At 38.8% G+C, this 17,515-nt stretch overlaps 1 protein-coding gene across 6 annotated transcripts; it reads right to left on the minus strand.

The window, feature by feature from the left end:
- Positions 1–274: 274 nt before the first annotated feature.
- LOC130602863 (inverted formin-2-like) lies at positions 275–15,710 on the minus strand. 6 transcript variants are annotated; one of them, XM_057416110.1, is made up of 14 exons: positions 15,540–15,710; positions 15,009–15,257; positions 14,753–14,879; positions 13,801–13,943; positions 13,197–13,258; positions 11,616–11,718; positions 10,887–10,972; positions 9,775–9,875; positions 8,457–8,527; positions 8,244–8,351; positions 7,583–7,653; positions 6,192–6,312; positions 5,286–5,453; positions 275–803 (listed from the first exon to the last, which is right to left on the minus strand). In XM_057416110.1, exons 1-14 carry the CDS (start codon positions 15,570–15,572, stop codon positions 687–689), a joined length of 1,560 nt encoding a protein of 519 aa, XP_057272093.1. In that variant the 5' UTR covers positions 15,573–15,710; the 3' UTR covers positions 275–686. The 6 variants fall into 6 exon arrangements, with proteins under 6 accessions (XP_057272093.1, XP_057272091.1, XP_057272089.1 ...); XM_057416108.1 differs by having other exon boundaries at positions 5,286–5,432; positions 14,753–15,257; XM_057416106.1 differs by having other exon boundaries at positions 14,753–15,257.
- Between the last annotated feature and the right edge of the window lie 1,805 nt (positions 15,711–17,515).

The raw sequence follows: 17,515 nt of genomic DNA on the forward strand, positions 1-17,515 counted from the left end.
TAATATCTACTTGAACTCCAGTCAGATTTATTAATGCCATTTTTGCAGTGATTCGCTGAAGAATCAAGAATCATAACCAAATGCTATTGGCAGAAATTGTCAAGGAAAGTGGACGACAAGTATTTTCCAAAATAGAATTTTAAAACATACACATGCCAATGGTAGCACTAGAAATGCTTTACACCCAGGTAGGCCCAGCCCAACAAAAGCTTTCCGGTATTTATGTCAATCAGCTGTGTTTCAGCAAAGCAGTCACCCTTTTAGAGCACACTCATAACCACTTTAAGGAATCAGACATCTAATCAGAAAAAGGCAAATGTTGTGGTAACAGTAGTATGTAACATGACTTGCCTACCACAGTGACACAGCGCAGCTTGAAGTTCAAGTATATGCAACTTTCTACACCCTAAAAAGTCTTCCAACAGCTATTCATTGCTATAGCAGGGTATCACCTACCTCCAAGCAAAATAGTAGTAACTTGCTCATTGGAAGTGATGTTTTTTTCTAACATCTCTCTCATGATTTCTTCCAAGAATTCACGTGCACTTGAGAATTTATGTCTTACTATACTATCTGCATGGCAAGCGCATCACCCATGGCTAAATCACTGTCATTGTATTAGATCAACTACAGCTAAACAGATAATTTCCTCCTAGTTAACAAAAGACTGGCTGATAAAATCAGAATTATTTTTTGTTAAATGTACTTCCATACTCTCTCTTTGGCCTCTTTGCATCCTCTTCTTTAAGCTGTTTTTTCCTTTTCTCAGACTTTGCAGCTTGTCCCTTTCTTTCTTGATTTTCCTGCATTCAGACAGAAGGACAAAAAAAAAAAAAAGAGAGTTACTGAAAGAAAAGCTGGTAAAGAAACTCTCAATTTGCAATGAATAGCTATTCTGAATATGTCCTATGCACATTGAAAGCTTTCAGCTGCTGGGGTTCGAGGGTAAATAGCAGACCAGCTTCCCGGTCAATCCCTTGGGCATTCTCCATATGATGATGTTACAAGCAAACAATTTCATTAGCTTTAACTGAAACATTCAACTATGGACTGAAATGCATTCTTCTTAATTAGTCCATTTGTCCACAAAACAGAACATTATCTTAACTTAATTAGCATGCTAGAAATTTATTCCATAGCAACCTTGATTTTATATTGTTTGCATTCAGGGATTTCTACCAGAAATTTCAGGAACTCTTCAACTTGCCTTAAACAGCAATTCACAGTTTCTTTTCAGGCACCCATTAAATTTGCCAGCTGTATTGCTTCACTAGTGTTCAGTGGCAGACTCAAGGCTGGATGTCTGTTGGTACCAGTCAAACAACTGCCAAGATGGCGTAAATCCTGTTGGGATTTATTCAGACAGGCAGGACTCTGATTTCCACAGAGCTGCTGGTACCAAGATGATATGATTAACGGAGGAAGAGAAAGCAATTGAATGATTACTCCTAATAAAGGAAGACCTTGGCTCAGTGGAAGAGTATTTCTGGGTTTTGGTAAGTATCACAATTGAGAGTGGTTCTGAACAACTGGGATAACTGCAGCAGAACATCCAGATAGCAAAAGCCATTTTCTTAAAAGCTTATGCAGTCCTTGTTGCAGAGCTGCAGTCATCAACAGAACAATGCCACCACCACCTCGAAGCTTGACTGCTTTTGTCTGCTATCAGCCAGTAGCTTATCTACGTATTGTTGGTAGATTAGTAGTTATTTGTCCTGCTGTCCTAGAGATGTGTGATGCTAAGAGAAGGGTGCTGCTGTACCACATTACAAAATTTAATAATGCCCAGGAAGATGTTGATGATTTGATGCAGATAGGATTCTTGATGAGACATGTATGGTCTTCTCTGGGGGAGGGGGGGGAGTTTGGCATCAGGAAAGACATTTTCCCATTATAGTGATAGATTTGGTTGATTGCTGTGGGTCATCTGCCACTGTTTCCATAAGATGGGCTGAAGAAGTCCCAGGAAGCATGCACAAGTTTCTTAGAGACCTTATAGAAAATAAAATCCTAGAATTCTTTGGTCCAAAGAGATTTCCAGACAAATAAGGAAAATTTATGAACCTTAATAGAGTTAATCTTTCTGAAATATAGAAGCATTATGGGCTCAAGGTTATGGTGCACCTTCACTGGATGCCTAAAAGAGGAGAGAAAAAATCATGTACTTTTGACAAAGAAGACCACATATTTGCTCCGAATGGAGGGTGCTTCTGAAAGAAAGAGGTGCAGGTGGTGCTGTCTTATGGGGAGGTTAAAAGCTTTTCATCACTGCATGCCTCCTATGTGCTTGCCTGATAAATTCCTAGCATAATATCTTTGAGATATTATGGCTGTTTAGAAACTTGCAGATCTGTGGGCCCTGGGAGAATATCTCTATGTAACATGCCACAAGGAATAAAGAAGGTGAATTCAGGGGTACATTACTTGAGCAGCACACACACAGTACTGAAAACAAACCGAAATACGTTAAGAATAAATTCATGGATTGAGCAAGCCTGAACAGAATTGTTCAGAGAATTTTTTTTTTAAATATACAGAACGATTTGACACAAATACACTTTCAACAGAGTTTCTTCACCATAAGAAAGCTCAACAAGGTAGCTTGGTAACAAGGCAGAGGAATGAGTATTCACAATCACTTCTCCATCTCCTAGATTACTGAAGGCAGCTTTATGGATGAGACTGAATGAAAGACGGTATCACTTTGGATTTGCACTTTGTGGGATGTTAGATATTTGCCTGATCTTTGAATTAAAAGATGCTCCACAACAACTGTTTATCCCCACACTAACTAAAAGCACATCCTGTTCTGACACCATGTGCACCCTACTGAGGAGCAGCTGCTCTGGCTTGATAATCCTAGGGGAGAACTCAAAGGAACTATCCCTGCACAGAGCTGTCTATATAACCTCTGTCAACTGAGTACTTCCTAAAGCATATTCTGTTTAACATTTTTCTCCTTTGTCTGAGATTAGACAGCCTCTTTTTTGGGAACTCCCCTCTTTGAACAGCTGCAACTACTAAGGGAAATCAAACGTTTCTCCCAATCTCCTATAATCACACAGTGTTTCTTTTCTGCACAATTTTACAACTCGGTTCTCAGTATATCTCCAATTATGGTTTTTTAACCTTGAGCTGGGAAGCTACTTTCTCCTTGTCTCCTTCCTCCTGCCATCTGCTCCTTTTATTTTTTAAGAGTTGGTGAAACAATCATCAGTCCCAGGTGACAAACCAGCTCCTTTTTGGTTTTGGGGGTAACTTGAGTGACTTTGAAAAGCCCTCCCCCCTCTTCCCTCACTTCAAGTAGATGAAGAGAAAGAGGGCAGGTTCTTACGATAGTAATTTCATTTGTGTAGCTCATTTTTTGTTACCTAAAAAATGAGACACCAGAAAGAACTCTCAGGGAATGGAAAAAGGTTTTGTTTAAACAAGGATACAAACCCGAAATCTTTCTATTTAAGGCTAGGAGATATGAAGTATCAGTCTATATCATAGTTGTTTCCCTTCTTATGTGGTGTGAGAATGGAAAGACAGCACTAGCTACTTTGGTAGTGCTAAGAGATCTGCTTTACACAGAAGATATCTCAAAATATAGGTTACACCTCAGCCTTAAAACTTACATCAAATGGCACTGTAAAGAGATGCACATGGCTGATTCTAGTGTAAAAATGAAAACTGCACAACAAAAATATGCTTTAAAAACTAAGACCTTCAAGTTTCCAGCATGTTGTCATTTCAAGCACAGAGAGTATCTTTACTACAGTAATAAGAGAAAGCAAGGCAAGAAGGGAGAGGAGATTACATTACAGGTCTGCAATAGCAGTAATAAAGATGCATACCATGGGACTAACAGCTGTGGTACCTCTGAGGTGAGGTGCTGCTGAGAAATGAAACCAAAAATAGGATGAAAATGAGTTTATAAGTTGAGTAGATAAAAAGAAGCTTCTTTCTAGTTGCTCCAACCCAATTGTGAACAAGCAGCACCCAAACAAGTAGTTTGAATCTTCTGAAGCAGTACTAGAACAGTACATAACTTTTATTGGTACTGCTTCTTAGAAGAACTGCAGTTGTTACATTTACCCTTCACAGCAATTTCCCAGTATATGTCTCCACATATGCTGAGCCATTATGTTCTTAACTCTTAATTCTATCATTCCTGCCTACAGCTTTAGGAACTATAAGGATCAAGTGTATTGACAGAAGATCTGTGGTTCATAGGGTTTATTTTCCACACCGTCTGCGGTGCTATAGCATCTCTTTGGAGCCTGGACAGCTGTATTGCTTGCAAAATTGAAGCCCAGTTCCTCACAGGACAACCAGGTAGTGGGAACATTCAGGATATATTTTTCATCTTTCATCTTCCACCACTTCCCCAGAAGCTCCTTTGTTTTCATCTGAAACTATGATGTATGCAATAGCACTCCTTCAACCTCTCTTGCCTTGACATTGCCCAGCATAGATGTCTGTATTCTTGTAATATTTCTTGTAATGTGGATGATTTTCTCTATAAAAGGCAAATCCAGTCTGGGGCTCTCCTGGATTCAGCAAAGGAGTGGGTGATTGTTGCTGTTAAAATACGTAAATCTGAAGCCACTCTCACCTGGCTTAAGGGGTGATAAAAAGGGATGTTAAGAAAACCCTAAAGGAAATATGTTAGTTCAGGAGTGAAGTAGAGAGTAGGGGCTGTGAAACTGTGAAGGCCTCTAGCGAACCAGCTGGAAGGTGCTCTACACAACATTTGTGGTAGAGTTCCTATTTTCTTACTCCTTATTGCAAGCCTTATAAATTGATAAAGTGCCAAATATAATCTCTTGTGAGATACCTTGTTTTGTATGGGACACAAAACGTACTGTTTTGAGCTAACTAGTACAATAAAACACCTAGATGTAAATATATCTTCCAATTAGATTTGTCTATTGGAAAAATCATCTTTTGCCTATTGGCAAAGCATATAAAGCATGTCAGGCTGTTCATTTTTTCCACACACCACTAAGCTTCTATTGCATTGAGGCCTGATTAATAATTTTGCAATGGAATGGCAACTTGGAGGTTTCCTAGTTCTCCAGAAAAGAAAGAAAAAAAAAAAAAAAGAAAAATCAATCACATTTTATATTTGCCCATGTGCTTATTTCTTGCTTCATGTTACAAGCAGATAAAGAATTACACTCATTTACTTCTGCAGCCGGGGTTTAGCCCAGCATGGAGTAGAAATAAAAAAGAAATTCTTGCTTGCTTAAAAAACACGAAAGTTCTCAACCTATTTCTAAATGGTCACAAAAGGAAACCACCTGTAAGGCCTTGAGGAAGAGCTCTCTGAAGGTTTTCATTGTCCTAAAAACATCTTCTAAAGACAATTTTGTTCGGTCTTCACAAAGATAATCAGCAAGTTCTTCTTTTTTCCTTTCAATGCTGGCAAATTCCTTCTGCAGGTCCTTTGAAGCATCGAGACTGTCCTGAGACACAGTTTACAACAAAGTTTATGTACATATAGCAAGTAACATATTCTGAGCTGCCCAGAAGACTCAAACCTATTAGAGCAGTTAGTTTAAAAAAACCTGACTATTAAGAACAGTTCACAATATGTGATAGTTTCTTCTTCATTGAACCATCTGCTTTACCCACTTCCATTTGTCCCAAAGCAGCTTATTGCATGTTGCCACTTTCATCACAGCACCGTGTGGTAATTGGCACAACCTGGGATGACTGATCAAGGCAGATATAGCACTAGGGTTTCTGCCTTTTAGCTTTACTTAAGTGACCCTGTTTTGAGAACATGAAAAGCTGGAATGTTTGGAAATATGTGCAAAGGAGGAAAAAAAAAACAAACAAAAAAAGCATATTGCAAATCTGTTCACTTTTTTCCCCAAAGAGCATCGAGACAAAACATATTTCCATACTGCACTGTCTGCATTTATAGCTGCATCCTACATTTCATTTTTAGGGCCTTCCTTCCTTCTGCCCACACACAAAGCTGACTAGTCCTCAGCTGTTTCCTCATCACAATACCACATTACAGAAGTGGTAATGGGATATGGGATGCTCCTTCCAACAGGGTGCAGGGGGAGTGTAGCTATGACCTCTTTCCCATAGAGCTCTATGTCCAAATGCAACCTGAATTACAGTGGGTTTGAGAAGAGATTTAAAGTGTTTGGGAAGAAGGATGGGAAGTGTGTCACACCCACATTACCTACCTGAACAGATTTTGCATGCTGCATTTTTACATCATCTGTCGACAAAAATAAGCGCTTCTCTATTTCCAACAGTTTCTTCAAATTGGCACCTGCCTCCGCCCGCATAGCATCAAAGTGGATTCTGAAAGGTCCACAAAAAGGACAGTACACTGAAGGGGTGAGTCTTTTGTTTTCATTAAGTTAAAAGATTATTGCAAACAGTAACATCTCTGCAAATGAATGTAGAGTTAATCATCCAACCCAGACCCTGCTTTTGCAGTAGATCTCTAGATAAGTCCTTTTTGGTGTCCTCAAACCCTTATTTAAGAAAGAATCTGTGCTATGTCTTTGTGCCAGATAAAAAATACTGAATCGGCAAAACTTGTGTTTCTCAGTGCCTCCAGGTGTGAGCAGCATTAGAAGAGTCCCTTGCAGGGTTTGCATTGTAAACAGCTCTCCACAGGTCAGCTCTGTAAGTTTGACTAAAGTAGAAGGCAATTATTTAAAACCCAGCACATTTCTGTCACTGACCATCAAGATTTAGTTTCAGGTAACAAAAGTATTTCTATTATGACACAACCCCAAAATAAATTCATGTTTCAAAACAACATCCAACTTAAATTCTGCACAGATAACTCAGGAAAGCCATAATATCTTCTGTTGCGCTACTAAATAAAAATACATTAAAAAAAAACCAAAACCAAACCAGCTACTTAACAAATGCTATTTCATTTCCAGGTTTAAAAGTTATCCCTGCTTCTAGATACAAGAAAATCTCGCACATTGCAAGGTTCCTATGAATCCATAGCAGGATTTAAAAATGTTATTTCTGATGCTATAAATGTGGATTCTGATTAGTGTAATTTAACATATCTCTCTGTGATTCTTCTGAGCTCAACAGAAGGAGTTGGCACTAGACTCATGAGGCTTTCAGGCACACAGGGGAAAGTCTGCAGAAACAGACTTTATTCTTTTTACCCAGATACATTAAAAACTTTTGTTAGAAACTTGCTCTAGAAACTCAGGGACTCCTGAGGACCCCCATTTGCTAGTAAATCACCCCAGTCGTTCCCTTCTTACACCAGCTCTGCACGTGTACCTCCTGATGGGCTTGCACATGAATACGACTAAGAATTTCAGGGAAACTGCATGTTTTTATTGCATTATTGAAAATGAGGGAGTTCACCATTCGTGAAGTTTTAGTAATGGATCATCCAAAATAAAAATCCACATGAAAAGTCTTAACCAGATTAATTACAAATCTCAGCGTTATTTGGTGTTAGAAGGGAACCTCTCCCACAGGAGAGAAGTCCTGTGACCTTATTACAGCATCATAAAATGACTCAGCTCCTTGTTAGCCTTAACGAGGTTAGTAATTTATACATGACAAAAACCAAACAATAATGTCCTACCCTGCTGCCTTGGAAACAAAGTCAAGATCTTTGGGAAGCTGCAGCAGATCTCTGTGGTTCTTTTCTATCTCCTAAAATTGAAGTGAAAAATGGTTACCTCGCACAGTCAGTCAAAGAGTATGGAAGTTTTTCAGCTATACAACATCATGATTGAAAAATTAACACTTCAGTTTTCATTCTTATAAGTGTAGGGATAAATTTCATCTCATTCATTCTTTTTCTCAATTTGGCATGCATAGGGAGTTAAAAAGAAAGCAAAAGGTCTTTTAACTGCTCAAGCTTACATCCCATGTGCTGCCACAGTGCACAAGCTGACCCAAGAATTTGTCATCATACCACTAAAATTAATTTCATTTGACAGATGAGTTTGGAAGAAATGTCAACACAAGACAGAAGCTGGAGAAGAAAAGATAGAAAACAGCAAGCAGATATGTTAAGTGAACTTGAGAAAGGAAATTTAATATTAACCCTCTAAACATTAATTTGGATTTGATCCCATCTGCACAGAGAGATGTGGAGAAGTTTTCGGTGTATTTCAGACACAGAGGCTCACCTCCAGATACCTACAGTAGGGTGCTACTTAGGTCAAAGCCCCTTAGTTTCTGACAGATAAATATTTGAGAATAATGCACACAGGAACAATTTCACAGTTTCGTTATACCTCCAAAATATAGTGAAGCAGAGTAATGTGGCTTTGGTTTGCTTTTGTTTCTGTTAGTCTGAGCAGGGCACTGATTTTAAAGCCTCCAGCATCTCCAGTGTGATGCCCCTAGAAGATACAGAAAAATATTCCTTCCTTCGATTTCCAAGTCTTGCATTTGTATTTTCTGTTAATCTTTAGAAATACAGCAATTAAAGAAATCAGTTTACTTACATAGTTCAGAAAGTTTCCAACTTTAAGAATCAATTGGCAGAAAACTAGCAGTCGGTGACTGGTAAGAAGTGCTGAAAAATAAGAAGAGAGACATTTTCAATATATTAAATTATTTGAAACAGGATTTTCCTTAGGTTTGACAGTGGCAGTAACAAAATTCTTATCCAAGATTACATCAAGCCATCGTTACAGATTTGGAAATGCACCAGTACAGAAATATATCAGCTGAATGGAAGTAGAATGAGTAAGTTTCTATTGCGATCTCTTCTCTGCAAATGGATGGAAAACTAGTTTTCCCATCGAGTTTGGAGTATAGATGTGTCATCTCTGCAGCTGCTTATGAGGGAGAAGTGCATATGAAAAAGTGTATAAACTTGTGAATGACTATAGCCCTCATTTCCAGCACATACTGGTCTAAGCTAAGAAAAGCAAAGGGCTTTTTGCCTCATTTTCATCCTTAGTGAGAGTGATAACTAGAAGCTGTGCATTTTAGCAGGAGAAACTGGGTCAAGAATAAAGCTTTTGGGAGAAATAGAACAGAAACCCTGATCCATGCAACAGGATGGACAGAGAACAAAGATGAACAGTTGGGACTGCAGTGTGCTATTGATTACAGTGCAGTAAAGAGAAACTATAGCACTGACACCAGACAGCCAGGTATAGCCAATTTTGTGCTCAAACATAAACAAGTTTTGAAGTTTAAATGTTCAGTAGCAGGTCACTGACTCTCAAATTACTGAACTGAAGCAAGAATCCAAGAGCAACTTCAAGAAAGATGACTTAAAACTAGGACCAAAGCTAATTTTGAGTGGAGGGGGTTCCTGAAACACTGGTGAACATCACTTGGGGCATCCATTTTGGAAGGCAGACCAGATTCTGGTATGTCACTGAGGCCTGCTACACTACAGAGCTAAGCTGGACTGTGACCAGTGTGCACTAGAGGAAAAACTGGAACCAATTTATTGTTACAGACAAAAATCTCCACTGCACATCAAAATTTGACCTATATTCAAACAGAATCTGGCACGGACAGAAAGGAAGTTTCCTTCCTCTCTGCAGAACCACTGATAGGAGAGAGGTGTGTGTTACTCATGTTGACAGAAGGTCCACTCCAGAGCAGGACAGCACAACTGCAATTCTGCAAAATGAATCCTAGAAGAAGGAATCTGTAGAATAACTTTTACATTCATGACATATTCAGCAATTAAATAGAGTATTTTTATTGGATTGTAGCATATGCTACCACTGATGCTATTCAAGTAAAAGAGAGGCTTCCTACGACTGTGCCTGGGCATAGGCACAGCACTGATGCACTTACTTTCACAGGCTGTCCTGATGGCTTGTGCTTTTGGCCACAGACACTCCAGCTGAATTTTTGTTTCCTCACAAATCAGCATACATTCAATCCGCAAATGATAGCTAAAAGAGAAAAAAACCCTAACGAAACAACCCCACAAAAACAAACCTCACATGCCAGATTAATTGACTTGTGTTCAGCCCATTTTTAGGCAAAGCTCAGTACCAGCATTATGTTCTCCTTAATGCTCTGACACAAGAACTGGATTATAAATAAATCAAACACATACTTCCAAAGATGTCCTAGAAACAATTGTCTCCTCTTTCAGAAAGCAATGTTGCACTGACATCTGGCAGTGACTTCCTTGCATAAGGAAGCCATATTTTTTTCCCAGTTCCTAGGCAGCACTAACCAGGATTTTTGATCCTCCTTTTAACTTCCCAAACAGAAATTTAAAATATTTTTGCAGTGATGTCCTTTAACGGTATTTATGCCTCACCATGGATTAAAGCTGTGGAAGAGCCATGAAAACATTTTCTAAAGTACTTTTAAAGGTAGATATAAGTTTTAGACAATTAAAAGCCCCATTTTCACCGTGAAATTTTTGAAAAAGCATCTCTGGTTGTGGCATGGCAACCGATTGGATTTATGGAGGGCTATTGCTATGAATTACAACGTATCAACATGTTTTTATGAACAGCATAAAGATTTCTCTGTGTATACCTCATCTGACTGGGTGAAAGCACAGGCACTGCAGTGATTCACTCATGGGTTTGTGGGCTGTCTTTGGCAGACTGGAATCTCTAAACCAGTGGTGCAGTGAATCAGCAGGCTTATGGTAGGATTCAGTCTGCAACTTGCTGCCATACAGATAGTTACTGTACACCAGTCAAGAGTTTCCTCATATCAAGGTTAAATTAACTGTAGTTTGCCAAAGGTGTCTGAAAGCCTCTTCAGCCTTTGGGAAGAAAAAGTTTCTCAAACCAGCTCTAGAAATAGCAGTCAGATGATTTATCCTGAAGACTGAATATCTGGAACATCTTTCTAGCACAGGAAACAGAGGTCTTAATTCTTACAGACAAACCTTACAAGAACCACACTCATAGACTGAAGACAAGGAAAATTTTGCTTACCTAGGAACTTCCAAGAGATGGAGATAAAACTGATCAGCATTTGCTAATTCTGTTCTTTCTTCTTTGAAAGACTTCAGGCTATTTATCTAACAGGGAATGAAACAGTAAAATAAGCACACAAATATTTCTGGTGCCTATTGCTTCATACAAGCATGAAGCTGGGTTTTCTGAACTTCTTGTGTGCACAGACAATAGCAGTAAGGCAGTTATACAATAAATCTCATATATGAACTGGTTTGTAAGGGCAAGCACATAGGTTTTGTTTTGACTGGAAGGTCACCTGCATTTGTACAGCATCTTGTAGGATGAATCCCTGATCCGTAGGCAGGGATTCAGCAAGTTGCAGTGCACAGAAGTCCAGCAACCCTTTGAGAAAGATAGGTACTTTCCCTTTATCCTCACTGAAACCTGCTCTGGAAGGCTTTTTATTCACCTAAGTCCGCAAATGTTAACGTACTTCATCCATCTAATTAAAACAATGTGAATAAAGAACAGCACTTGATCTACAGCAGTGTTGAGTCTCCCAACAGGCTGTTGCCTAACCCCTGTGTGAAGAGACCAGTCTGTTGCTGGGGAAGACTTCCCACCACTCTACCTTAGAAAATCATTGACTGAGATGGTGCAGGGGTTGTGGATTCCAGTTGTAGCTTCTTGCTTTTGTAGTGATAGTGTTTTAAGCTGAGCACAAAACACACTGAACTCCATCAGAATAACACACTTAATAGATACCTCATGGTCTTCAGGCAGCAGTTTAAGTAGCTGCTTCAGTATCTCAGTGTCCAACTTAGAACTGTCCCCTTTCTGAATCATGGCAGCAATCTCTTCATTGGAGCTGTATGAAAGACAAGTGCTATAGAGCAATGGTGTAGGGAGGAGTAACATGACAAACAGAAAAGATCCAAATCTCTCAGCTAGCACTTTAGGAGTAAATGAAGTAATTTTTATTATACCTGCCTCACATTACATTTTGGACTTAGTCCTCAGAAGTACAGTGTAGATATGAAAAAGCAAAGGATTTTTTTAAACCTAAAGTAGTGTTACTTGTAAACTACATGTGCTTTCTGGGCTTTGTTCATCTTTACACAACAAACCCTGAAGGCTCTCCTTTTCCTGCAGGCATCCAGTGTCACTGAGAAAAGATTTACTTTTGAATTTCTCCACTCCTTACAGCAAAGCCAATGCTAAAACCAATGGCTTTCCTCCTGCTTAGAAGTATTTATAAAGATCCCAGAAGGTTTTACTGCAAATCCTTTCCTGAAACTTAGGCAGACAACATGTCTTTGAAATGGGTCCAGACTGCTCTGGTTTGGTCTCTGGAGAGCTTGTTTCCTGGTAGCTACCAGTGCTAACAGAGGCAGCACCCAGTTGCAGAGCAACCTCATCCCTCATGAGTGCAAGCAGGGCTCAATTCTTTGATCCCACAGTCACTAGCTGCCAGGAGAGCTTAACTGCTGCCCAGGGAATCATGCAGAGGGAGGAAATAGCAACTGGATTAGGTTATGCAGTTTTTCCCCACTGAGACGCAGTTTGCAATGAGAAAATAATAATATAAAAAATAAAAATATTCCTCTGACCGATTCAGATTTATTCTTAGCACAAAGGAGCTTCTAGGCTGAGTTTCTTTTTGAAGCCCTCGCAATACAGGCCATTGCACAAAGAAAAGGGAGAGTGCAGAACATGCTGCAGTAGATTCAGAGAATCTAGGAGTAAAGATATTTTGCCAAAAGCTAGAACAGATTCTTTTATTTTGTTTGTTTGTTTGGTGGTTTATTTTTTTTTCTCTCCCTGTGAGGACTGTGACTTGGTAAATTTCCATTTGTTTAATTATAGAAACCGTTTCCTATTTATAGAAAATCTGCAGATATAGACTATATACCATATTGGATCTGAACCCCTGGAGATGCCTCTTTAAAATCAATTAAATAACTTGAAATTTCCAGTCAGGAATCTTCACTAATGCTTGCTGCCAGCAGTTCATATTTATGTCAATAATAGCAAAGACAAATATGTTTTCACATGATTTTGCTGTTAATTGTGACTATTGTGTCTTTAGGAATTAGTGGTCCATTTTATGTCTAATAACAATTTGAGACGTGGTATTAATTGTCTGGAAAGAGACTGCCAAATCTTATTGGTTTATTGTTTGCATTTGTTTGGGTTTTTTAAAAAATAAAATAGAAATTTGACTCCTTGCTAAAGAAAGATAAAATATAAATGTAAAGTATTTCTGCCAAATTTACCTCATTTAATGTCTCAATAAACAGAGACAACATCAAATAAGTAATTCACATGGAACTCTCCAGATCTTACCACTTAAATTGCTTCAGAAGTATACTCAGAAGGAGGCTCTTTTTTGGAGCTATGAATGTGATCTGTGGGGAGAAGAAAAAAAAGGCAGTGAGCTAGAAATACCCTGATTTTAACAGAAATTTTAGAGCTCTTGTTTGTAGGGCAAGATTAATTCTTCATAATAACATTATCAACACTCTTCCTTCATAAAATCATAGAATGGGTTGGAAAAGACCTTTAAGATGATCAGATCCAACCAATATTACCCAGGACTGCCAAGCTTATCAAACTCAGAGCAATTTGAAACAGTACAGGTCATTAGATCTGTTTTAGAAAGAGGCAAAGGCACAGAGAAGGGAATTGATTTGTCCAGAATATTCTGATTGATAAGAGTTAATATTGAAATTCCCATGTCCTCCTTCTCTCAGATGAAGACCTGTCCCTCAGCAAAGTTACTTCATGTTTAATTCTAAACCTCTCAAATGCTTCTTTTAGATAATCTCAGGAAATGATAAAAATATTTCAAGCTTTCTTATTATGAATTATTGACAGCAATAAAGAGTGAATAAGCTTTTAAATTTCAAGGATTTTGCCTGGTTCTACAAAAAGTGAGCAGTCCAAGTACCTCTTTTATTTTCTTTATTTTTGGCCTCATTTTCTCCATAGGTGCTGTTGGTGGGACAGAGAAAAGTAGCTCCAAGCTTGCATAGTCAGGCTCTACAAGCTCCTTGCTGCTGCTTGGCATCACAGCCCACATGGAGTGGCTTTCTAGAAGAGAGAAACACAATAAAGGACAGTTGCAAGACACTCACCGGTGATGGGCCAGGAGTTCATTAGGAAGAACCATGGGGCATGACTGTTCAACAGATCTTTCCACTCAGCACAAGAGTATTTTGTAATCTCCAAGACGGACCACAGAGGTAAAGGAGTACTTTCAAGGCAGTGTGATTGTGGAACACACAATTTAGAAGATGAATGAAATAGAACGCTAATTAGTCCTGGACAAATGTTAATTATTTAAGAGTGGCAGCTCCCACAGATAGCATCCTAAAGATTTGAAGCCTAATTAAACCTGGAAAACTATTGCTACATTTGATTCACTGAACCAAAGACAGCAGATAAATTTAATGGGCTGCTTCACATTCTCTCTGCTATTGCTGACTGGTTACACATTGCACAGTTGTGGTACCCAAAACAGGGATGTTGCATCCAATTAGGTAAATGTCTCTCTTTGCAAAAGGCAGGGACTTCCAAGCCCAACCTTATTACCAGAATCATCAGGAGCCATCTGAGTAACACATGGCACTTCAAAACATGAACTGGTCTGCACCAAGGATCTCGCCTCCTTTTTCTTTAGGAGAGACTGCCACAGTGAAACTGAAGATACTGGGAATGAATCTGAATTTAGATCTCTGCCCAAGAAAACATATTTTGGTTTTGTTTGTTTTTTTTTTTACATGCATGTTTATATATTTTATCATAGCAGCAAGTTCTTATTCCCTGATGTCAAGGCCTAGCCCCTCAACAGTATTATTTGGATGTGAAGTAAATGAACAGGGATAAAAAGAAGTACGTACGTCTCACCACATCAGAAGGGAGCTTTTGCCAGTGAAATATCTTCATCCTCAATGTTGGCGTCTTCTTAGGGTGAGGCTGCCCCCCATAGCCACAAGTAAGATGGTTGCATTCAGGATTGCTGCATGGCTGGAGAGGTGGGAGTGATGGTGCAGTTATGCCAGGCACAAGAAGTGGTGGAAGAGGCACTTTATTTCCAGGGGGTAAGGGTGGAGGGGCTGGCAGCTGTGGTAGCAGAGCCGACAGAGCAGACTGTACTTGGGAAGATGAGGAAACACCTTGCTGGGAAGGTGACATGTTCCCTGGACATAGCTGCAGCTTCCTGGAAAGGCCAGTTGGAGAAAGGCTCAGGTCTGCACTGGGGTTCTCCTCTTCCAAGTCCATATAAACTTGAATGCATTTGTTTACCTTTTGAACAGATCTTTTAGACACTCTTTTGAGGTGATTTGGGCACTGCATGCTTGATAGCAGGTTCTCTGTGGCTTGCCCCAGTCCCATTTTCCTGCTCTAAAAAAACAAGATGGTGCATGGATTAGCAAAGTTCTTCACAACCAGTAGCTCCCACAGAGAAACTGAAATAACAGTGACCTTCTCATTAAGGTAACAGAGGAAATATTTTTATCTGCTTTGCAAGTGACATATCGTGGTGCTTTCAGCTGCGATAAGTCAGGAGCAAAGCAGTACTGCTGGTTATAAGACTCCTTTCTGAATTCTCGTGATCCTTCTGCTTTCTTGTTGTGACATTTAAAGAAAAGAAGAACAAATGCTATCAGCACAGTAAATTTCTACCTGGTTGCTTTTTTCCCCTTGTTGCTCAGCCATTCAGGGGGATTTTTCTCCTGAATGGGTAAATAGATGCCTCCTATGGAAGTTGCTATAGCACTCTACAGATGGAACTTCTCAAACAGCAAGGCCACACTTGTTCCTGAGAACCCATGTTACTACATCTTATCTTGAATGCAGAAGGGTGGGGATTTTGAGAGAAACTCTCAAACTAGCCTAACAAATAAAACAAGCTACAGCTGAGGAGTATTCAGCCTGAGCTGCTTAGTGGCCACCCAGGGAAAGGATGGGTGAACATTTTATCGAGTAAGATGGTTTTTGCCCTGCAACCAAATCTTCATCTAGGATAAATCTTTACATTTGCACTAAATCTATACAGTTTCTCTCAGAGTCTCTTGCAACAGACTGTGGAAGTCCCCATGTTGTAGGTATGCCCAATTTTACGCATGGAAGTGGACCAACTGAAGTTAGTAAAGCACTTGCTGACTCAGAACTTGGTTTTGTTTGCTTGAGTGAACAAACCTTTCTTTTGCAAACGCTTGCGTTTCTTGTGGATGAGCAGTGTCCTGAGGCACTTCATTTCAGTAGCTAGCAGTTGTCTTCTGATTTCTCTCTTTATCTTCTATAGCAAGGGTCATCAGCAATGGTATAGAAACACCACATGTTAAATGGGGAGCAATGAGCAGACCATCAAAACTTCAGAGATGACACAGTGGGTGCAGCCTTTTTGAGACTGTATGTAGACAGGAATGAAGACTCTTGTCATCCTAGCCCTTGCACAAGCCTTTAACGAAACACACATTAGTAGCATCAGCAGCTTTAATGGCATTAACTATATGGAAACTTTCAATTTTATGTTTAGTGTATGATCAGGAAGTAATGTTTATGTTTCCAATGGACTAGATACATGGGGAAAATACTTCCCTAGTTAATAGTTATGAATTACCATTTTCCTCCTGACAAGGTAATTTTAAGTAATGACTTAATGCAGAAAAAACCTTTTTAATGAAGATGCATCTCTAGTCCATCATACAGCTCTAAAGCATCCCCTGTAATCTGAAATAGCTTGATTTTGAAACCTAGCAGTTCATATTCAGCTCTTACAACAGCCTCAGTAAAATTGTGAACCAGTGGATCCAAGGCAGAAGAAATTAAAAAAATCTTTTGATTTGTGTTTTAAATCTTAATTTAGTAAGAAAGACCTACATAAAAAAAAAATAAAATTAAATCTACTAGAAAATAACACTTGATTTACATACAAAGTGGAAAGTTAAAATAGCTGAGCCAAAAGCCTATCACAGAAAATGAGCATTAACTATATTTGCTGTTTACATGAATTAATTTGTTGGCTTCTGTAAATACTTTTTGCACAAATAAGCACTAACACTTCCCCAAAGGTAAAGCAGGCTTACATTTAATTTATACAAACAACTTACTGTATCCTCTTTAGGACTTCAAAATCTCTATGCTAAACTTGTACAGATGTCTGTAATTACTGTAACAGGACAAGTGAGGGATTCAGCACTATGAAAGAGCCTAATGAGAAATAAGCCACTTTACACTAGAAATATTACAAGTAAAATGAGCTGATTAAAAAAAAATCTTATTAAAAGTAATCGTTTTAGGATTCTGCTGCTTGTTTATTTTAATTAAACTCTTGGAGGAATCACTAAAAGACTATTAATTAGGCAGCTCTTGTTTTTTATTCAATCAGAGTGATCTTCTGAATTGCTATGGGGGTTGTGGAAAGGAAAGACTTGTTTTTAAAGATCCTAACAAATAAGTAATACAACACAAGAAACAGCTAATACACCTTGAATGATAAGTAGGCTTATAATAATGTACCTCCAAAGATTATACTTTAAAGACTGTAGAGAAATCCATGCTGTTAGGAAGATTAAAGCTTTGGAATAGCGTCAAGGCAGCTGTAACTTGCATTGCTGATCATGTTCAAATAAGCTTGTGGGTATATTTGGAAAATA

This window comes from Pezoporus wallicus, unplaced genomic scaffold, assembly GCF_028554395.1.
Source record: "Pezoporus wallicus isolate ANWC-B61680 ecotype Strahan unplaced genomic scaffold, APGP_CSIRO_Pwel_v1 scaffold_2146, whole genome shotgun sequence".
Classification (NCBI taxonomy): Eukaryota; Metazoa; Chordata; class Aves; order Psittaciformes; family Psittacidae; genus Pezoporus; species Pezoporus wallicus.